A 7,923-nucleotide genomic window follows, 5' to 3' on the forward strand; every position below is an offset into this window, starting at 1 on the left:
CATCCAACAGATCAAGCCACATAACTGTCACCTACATTCAGAGGGCTTAGTTTAGTCACATACAAGATCCCTAGCTGTCAGTCCAGAATCCGCAAGCTCCCACTGGCTTGGGTCAGCTGTGGTTTTCCCAATTATGATCTTGACCCCTCTTGTTCATATGGTCCCTCTTCCCTCTTTTCAACTAAGTTCCAGGAGTTCAGTCTAGTGCTTGGCTGTGGATCACTGCATCTGCTTCCATCAGTTACTGGATGTAGGTTCTATGATGACAATTAGCTACTAATCTGATTATAGGGTAAGGCCAGTTCAGGCACCCTCTCCAATATTGCTAGGAGTCTTAGCTGGGGACATCCTTGTGGATTCCTGGGAATTTTCCTAGCACCTGGTTTCTCCCTAACCCCATAATGCCTCCCTCTATCAAGATATATCTTTCATTGTTTCCCCCACCTAGGCCTTCTCGAGCCCTCAAGTTCCCATCCCTCATCCCCTCCCTTCTACTCTCCTTACCAGTTTTCCCAGAAGATCTTAACTTTCCCTTTCCTGGGGCCTTCATGTGACCTGCATTTTACCTGGCTTCTCTAGGGTTGTGGATTGTAGCCTGGTTATTCTTTGCTTTACATCTAATATCAACTTTATGGGTGAGTATGTGTTTGTCTTTCTGGGTCTGGGTTACCATCACAAAGGATTTTTTTTTCTAATTACATCCATGTGCCTGCAAATTTCAAGATGTCATTGTTTTTTACTACTGAGTAATACATCATTGTGTACCACATTTGCATCAAAAAACACTGATGACATCTTATGCTGGAGAGGATGTGGAGTAAGGGGAACACCCCTCCACTGCTGGTGGGAGTGCAAACTGGTACAGCCGCTTTGGAAATCAGTATGGCGGTCTCTCAGAAAATTGGGACTCAATCTACCTCAAGACCAAGCAATACCACTCCTAGGCATAGACCCAAAGGGTGTACAATTATACCACAAAGGCATTTGCTCAACTATGTTAACTATGTTCATAGCAGTATTGTCCATAATAGCCAGAACCTTAAAACAACCTAGACACTCCTCAAAGAATGGAGGAGGAAAATGTGGTACATTTACACAAGGGAGTATTGCTTAGCAGTAAAAACAATGACATCTTACAATTTGCAGGCAAAAGGACAGAACTAGGAAAAAAAACCATCCTGAGTGAGATAACCCAGACCCAGAAAGACAAACACAATATGTACTCACTCATAAGTGGATATTAGACACAAAACAAAGGATAAGCAGGCTACAGTCCACAATCCTAGAGAAAATGGACAACAAAGAGGACCCTAAGAGAGACACACATGGATTTACCTAGGAAGGGGAAAAAGACAAGATCTCCTGAGTAAATTGGGAATGTGGGGGGCAGGCAGGAGGAGGGTGGAAGAGGATGGGGGGGAAGGAATGGGAGTAGGGAAAATGTATAGCTCAATAAAAACAATAGGAAAATAAAATTTACTATTTCTGTCATTTAAAAAAAACTCTACACACTTTTACAGGATACGCAGATAATTCTCATGCATACTGAGACATGAAAAGCACTAACTTAATGGGCTCTGTGTTGACAGAGGTTTTCAGTCCTTCCAGGTCCCTCAGCCATTCGGTGCCAAAGAAACACACAGAAGCCTATATTAATTATAAACTGATTGGCCTATTAGCTCAGGCTTTTCTTATTAACTAACTCTTAAATCTTACATTAACCAATAATTTTTGTCTGTGTTAGACACATGGCTTGGTACCTTTATCAGTGAGGCATTTTCATCTTGTGTCCTCTGCATCTGAGTGACGAATGCAGACTGAGCCTTTCCTCTTCCCAGAATTCTCCTGTTCTGGTCCCCCTGCCTATACTTCCTGTCTGCTGGCTGGCCAATCAACATTTTATTAACCAATACAAGTGGCAAATCTTTACAGGGTACAAGACCATAGTCCCACAGCAGCTCTGACTGATGGAAAGAGTCTCCTATTTCTATTTTCCTCCATTTGTTCAGCAAGCACTTAAAGATCAAGCTGACTTAGAGCTGGGGAACTGGAGCATAGAAGACCTTGACAGAGAGAGCAAATTCTGCTAGCGGAAAAAGAGAAAACAAGTGAGATTTTACAGATCATAAGGGACTGCAATCCACCTCCCAGAGATGAAGGGAATCATAGGTCCCTGTCAGAAGTGGACACAGTTCCAAACACTAGAGTGTGAGAAAATGGCAAAAATGGTTGATGAGAAAAAGGCTGGATTCCCTCTCTACTCATTTTCACAACCTCAGTTCATTAGCCATTGTCCCAGAAAACCTGGCCTTTCTCACTACTCAGACAGTACCTGCCCCCCCCCCACTTCTCGCTGTCCTGATTGAGGGGGCTCCAGGACCCTAACCGGTTAGATAGGAACAATCAGCAGAAAGCAGCCACCAGGAGACCGTACTGTCAGCATTGGTAAACACGTAGAAAATTCAACAAGGCAGCATTTAAATGGCCTGGACAGTCTGGCTATTGTACCTGTGACTCTCACGAGCAGTTACTCAAACGACAGCTTCAGAAAGACTTGCAAAGAGCCCCTTGACAATGGAACATGGGCAACTCAGAGCCCACGACAGGCTACAAGGTCAAACCCGACAGAACAAAGATCCCAAGCAGCATTAAATGACTTAATTATTCCTCCCTGCTCTGTACAAACTTGGGGAAATGTGACATCTTTTAAATTACCTCCCTGATAGGTAATATCCATGGTGCATGAAAAATGTTAGCAAAAGTCTTAAAAAGAGCAGGATGTTTTACAAGGCAAGGATTACAGAATAGCCACACTAAGATTCCCAGTTAGTTCTGCAAACAGCCCTGATAGCTGGTACTCTTAAGACAGAAGAAGAAATAGTCACATGAGGAAAGGAAAGTCTTGCCTTTTCTTACTCCCTTCTTCCTGTTGCCCTTGATAAACTTGTGTGTATGCACAGGTTGGCCAGGCTTTCAGGTGGGAACACCTACCTCTCTGTTTACGTGGTGTGAGCACAAGTAATAACAGTCTAATATTACTCCCCAAGTACAGTGGTTTCCTGATAATATGTGGGGACTGTTTGTGTTCCGAGCCCCAATGGAACCAATATTCTTGTTGTTTTCAGCCTAGTGAGCTACAGAACTCTCACATGCCCAAGATTGTCATTGCACGGTGCTCCCATACACTAGGAAGAAAAAAATACCAGGCATAACAATGTCTAAGTAATTCAGACTCAGGCAAACACGGTCAGAAAGCCTTGTAATGAGCAGCCTGCAGAGAGAAGCCGGGCCAGGACCAATGATGGGCAAGTAAAACACCCGATATACAAACCATGAGGATGTCCTTCCCTTGACTGACATGCGCCAACACTCAGAATACAGTTCCTTACATTTGAAATGTAGGCACTGAACCTGCTTTGTCCCCAATAGAAACCCAGTTCACAGGCTTCCTGGCACAATTTTCCCATTCGTTCCTCAACTCCTTGACACCCTGGGTGAGGAGACCCAGTGTCCATCAAAGAGAAAAAAAGAGACCATTCAGGAGAAAAAGCTTGAGTGATTAATAATGAGCTTACAGCGAGGGGTCGGGTGAGAGGGTAACCAAGTGAAAATCATAGGTGACTCAAGAAAAAGAGACTAGGGATCACTGATGAGTGACCTGGCCGGGCCCTGGAGTGTGGGCCCAGATAGCAGGGAGATGAGATTGACCACAGTGTTCTGTTCCCATTGGAAGTCGGGATCTTCACGAAGAGAAGCCTACCCTGCAGCAGCTCCCTTCTCTTCTAGTATACACACACTTCTCTGGGGAGTAAACAAATTCTTTCCACCACCCTTCCTCCCAGTCCAGTCCACTGAGATTGGATCTTACCCTATCCATTTCCTCCCTGATAATCTCATAGTTTTGCTTCATCCCGTGACACCGTATACATAACACACATGCAAGCAAAACATTGATGTACATAAAATAAAAATAAATAAATTATAAAGTTGTCAGGCTTGGCAGCAAGTATATTTTTCTTCAAAAAAAAAGTAGAATGGACTCTTATACCGCCATTAGATGCTGATATAATGATATAGAGTGTTTAATGTCATGTTAAAGATTTTAGACAGTGCCATCTACACTGTGATTCCCACTTTATAAAATTAGAGTACATTTATGTAAGAAATATGAAGAAACATGGGAAGAAAAAGGTTGGTATTTAAAGGTGATTGGATTTGTGAATGATTCATATATAGTCATTTTTTTCACCTGTTATGACATCTTGTAAAATAAATAAAACAGAAAGAAAGGGAGAAGAATTGGAACATAGAAAACCTTCTATATGCCAGGCAAGACAGTGAGGTTTGGAATAGCTCTTCATTCCCTGCCTTCCTCCTCATTCCTTTAAAGCAGTCTGCAGTCTCAACTCCAGAGGATATTTGGATTTCACGAAGCCCCCTGTTGAGAATACTGTATTGTGTGTATAATGGAACAGATCACACAAAGTCTTTGGTAATAAATCCAAAGTGCATTTGAACTTTTTTTTTTTTTGCATGAGAAGGGTATTTAGTTTTGAAGACTTGGCCTCATGCAACCAAGGCTGGCCTTGAACTTGCTATGAACATAAAGATGACCTAGAATTTCTGATCCTCTTCCCCCCAACACCCAAGTTCTGGGATGACAGGCATGCACCATCACTCCTGCGCATGCTAAGCAGGCCCTCTGCCTAGGCCCAGCTGTGGTATTATTGTCATGACGAACATGTGAAAATCTTGTTGACAAGAAATCATGTTTATTTTTCTCTTCCCCTAACCCTTTCTCTCTCTCCTCCTTCTCTCTGCAGTTCTGCTAAGCCAATATTCTCTAGAATGAGCACAAAACAAGTCAAACAACAGCTAAACAAACAGCTTTGTACATCAACATCAAGAAGGAAGACACTTGGGAGAGACCAGAGTCCAGAGACGAATATGCACAAAGTCTACTTGTCGACGCACCTGCTAATCTAGGTCAGCAGAGCTGCGGGTGGTTTTCCGAGCGGAGCTACGACCACGGATTAAACACCAGCTCACTGGAAACTGTCATTAAATAAGATCAGATAACATTCATGAAAATCATAATCAGGAAATAGTTTAAGAAAGAAGAACACACAACTGCTAGAATTAACATGTAAAATACGTATTACTGAGGTTTATAAGCTGTCCTTTTTAAATCAAACTGAAAACAAAAAAAAAGCTTTAATCTTTCAATATCACTAAAAGAAACACAAGGGCAGTTAGTTCTAGATTATTCCTGTCTCAGTAGCCAAGAAGCTGATTAAGGGTCATTTATTGAGGAATGCCCCTGATCTTTGGTTCCTCAACATTATTGTCCACTCATTTCACTGTGCAATTAGGTACAACCACTTGGTTATTAAGAGGTGTAGCCCCTCAGACTTCCTGCCAAGTGTGTGTTCAGTTTAATCTGTCTGAGTCATCGCCAAGGAAATGTTTCTGCCGTGTGCTATGACTCCATCAAACTGTGAATCCTAGGAAGTACACCGTCACATGATAGGTTCCCGTAGATGCCCCTGTCATTGATGAAACAGCATCGAGGAACTCTGAACAGTAAAGAAAGTTTCTTTTTGCCTGGATGCTCTCTCATGTAATATACAGGCTGCTATCAAATAGACACCTTTTCTAGTTCCCCTAGAATATGCATAGGAATTTAATATACTTTACTAGTAGATACCTAAAATATGAGTTCTCTATTTCTTTATTCTGTATGTCATTAGAAACCCATATCCTTTAATTCCTTTACTGACATATACTCATTTTTGTTTTGATAAAAGAAATCGTTCCATTAAATCTACTTCTAAATAATAGTAAGTGGTACTAACAAAATAAATAAAAACAACTTTATAGCCTTAGAAGTAAATAACTCTATACTTATACATGTCAAAAGGACTTGATAGAAATAAGTTACCTTTTGTTTATTAATGTTGATTTGGAAAGTTCTCATATGTTTTCTTTCCTTTGGGTTAGCCAGTGATTGGTAGTAGTTACAACTCACCACCTGTCTTCAAGGATCTTTTCCCCCAGGTACCCCCAACCATTGCCCTCATAACATCTCCTGCTTAAATCCAACACCAGAGAAACGCTTAATATTGAAGTAGTTCTTTGTCTGAGGGTAAACACAAGCTGAGGTGCACATGAAGGGGGCTCTGTGGAAGAGCCCAGAATATATACCTGAGCACAAACACACACACACATAGAATGTCTTCACTCACGGGCTCAGATAAGGTTGAATTTGCATCTGTCGCTAGAACGTCAGGTGGAGCCTAACGTAGAATCAGGGTTTCCCTCTTTTGTGCTCACATAAAACCACATTCGTATTTTTAGCCATGTTTTCACCATGAGCCAAAGGTTTCAAATGGCTAAAAGTACATTACAGATACACTCAAGTGCTCAAGGATGTAAAACCCAGTTCACAGAGGTGTGACTTTCCTAAAGAACTATATTAAGGGAACACTTGGTCTCTATAACCACAGTATAAGTCATTCTGGGGGCTCTTTGTTGTCCGGATGCATTCAAAATATCCTACTTACTAATTGAATTACACACAACTTTTACTTTGTTTCACTTTTCGAGACAGAGTTTCTCTGTGTAGCCCTGGCTATTCGGGAACTCTCTGTAGACCAGGCTGGCCTCAAACTACACACAACTTCTTTTAAAATATCATCTTTTATTTAAGGGGAGACATCTCATAATCTACACTAAAAACAGAAGGTTTTAGACTCCCCTAACCCATGTAAACTATGGTTCTGTCTCGAGTCTTACATCACTAGCAGTAATGTTTAAAAAAATTAAAAGTTCTTCCTCGCCACATGAGAATTTCTTTAAGAGAGTTTTGCCATGAAACCTAAGTGTAATTTAGCATACCACCGAGCTATGAAGATGGGTCATTGATGATATACCATTTGTACATAGATAATATACATGTAAATCACTAAATGTTAAGTATAAGAAGTATGTTTTTACCTTTCAAAAAAAAAAAGACTCCCTTTCTCATTCTGTTCCGTTATATTATGTCCAAAAGTTGTGTGCAATTTTTTTAAGGTCCAGGAAATGTAAAGAAATTTATTGGAATATCTGAATTTCTGTAAAAAAAAAATAAAAAATAAGATTTTGTTACTTAAAAAAATTGGTAGCATGTGCACATTCATTTTCCATTTTTGCCCCGTGATCCAGTGTTTTGTTTCTTCTTCTCGTTGCTGTTATCAAATACTTGGCTAACAGCAACTTAAGGGAGGATGGTTTTATTTTGGTTTACAATTAAAAAGGAACACGTTCAATCGTGGAAGGTAAGTCATAGGACAGGAATTTCTCTGCTGGTCACATTGTATCTACAGTTGGGAAGCAGAGAGCAGGAAGGAAGTAGAGATACTACAACAGCCTCACAGCCGACATAACCCCCTTCCTCTAGCAAATCTCTTCCTCCTAAAGGCTTCTAAATGGTGGCAAGAGCTGGAGACCAAGCCTTTGAACATGTAAGCCTACAAGGGACATTTCAAATCCAAACCAGTGTGAATTAATGTCTTGTCCCGGGAAACTTCCTCTGCAAGTCTCCTACTCTTGGAAGTAAGCAGCTCTCCTCCACCTCATGTTCCCTGCCACGAGCTTCTTTCTTTCCACCTAGAAACAGTGGAACACAGCTGACCATGGCCTAAAACCTCCGGAACCATGAGGCAAAATAATTTTTTTTCCTTTTAAGTTGCTTATTTCAGATATTTGGCACAGTGGCCAAAACATTAAACATGGAAGAAATTACTTGTAACATAAGTTTCACCAATCAACCTCAGCAAGACATGCACTCGTGATTTCAAAATTGCTAAATACATCAATAAATCATAAGAAATAATTGATAGAAATAGCTAATAACAGGTGGATGGCCCCAAAGATTTTAGA

At 40.9% G+C, this 7,923-nt stretch overlaps 1 protein-coding gene across 3 annotated transcripts in view; it reads left to right on the top strand.

The window, feature by feature from the left end:
* Lhfpl3 (LHFPL tetraspan subfamily member 3) overlaps window positions 1–7,159 on the top strand; it is a 389,769-nt gene extending 382,610 nt beyond the window's left edge. For all 3 annotated transcript variants that reach the window (XM_075956231.1, XM_075956230.1, XM_075956232.1), the window contains one exon: window positions 4,824–7,159. Coding sequence is in view for 1 of the 3 variants with exons in the window: in XM_075956230.1 (XP_075812345.1) it covers window positions 4,824–4,852 (29 nt within the window). In the remaining 2 variants the exon portion in view is untranslated. The remainder of the gene's footprint in view (window positions 1–4,823) is intronic.
* Window positions 7,160–7,923: the final 764 nt, after the last annotated feature.

The sequence above is a fragment of the Microtus pennsylvanicus genome, chromosome 22 (assembly GCF_037038515.1).
Source record: "Microtus pennsylvanicus isolate mMicPen1 chromosome 22, mMicPen1.hap1, whole genome shotgun sequence".
In the NCBI taxonomy this organism is placed as follows: Eukaryota; Metazoa; Chordata; class Mammalia; order Rodentia; family Cricetidae; genus Microtus; species Microtus pennsylvanicus.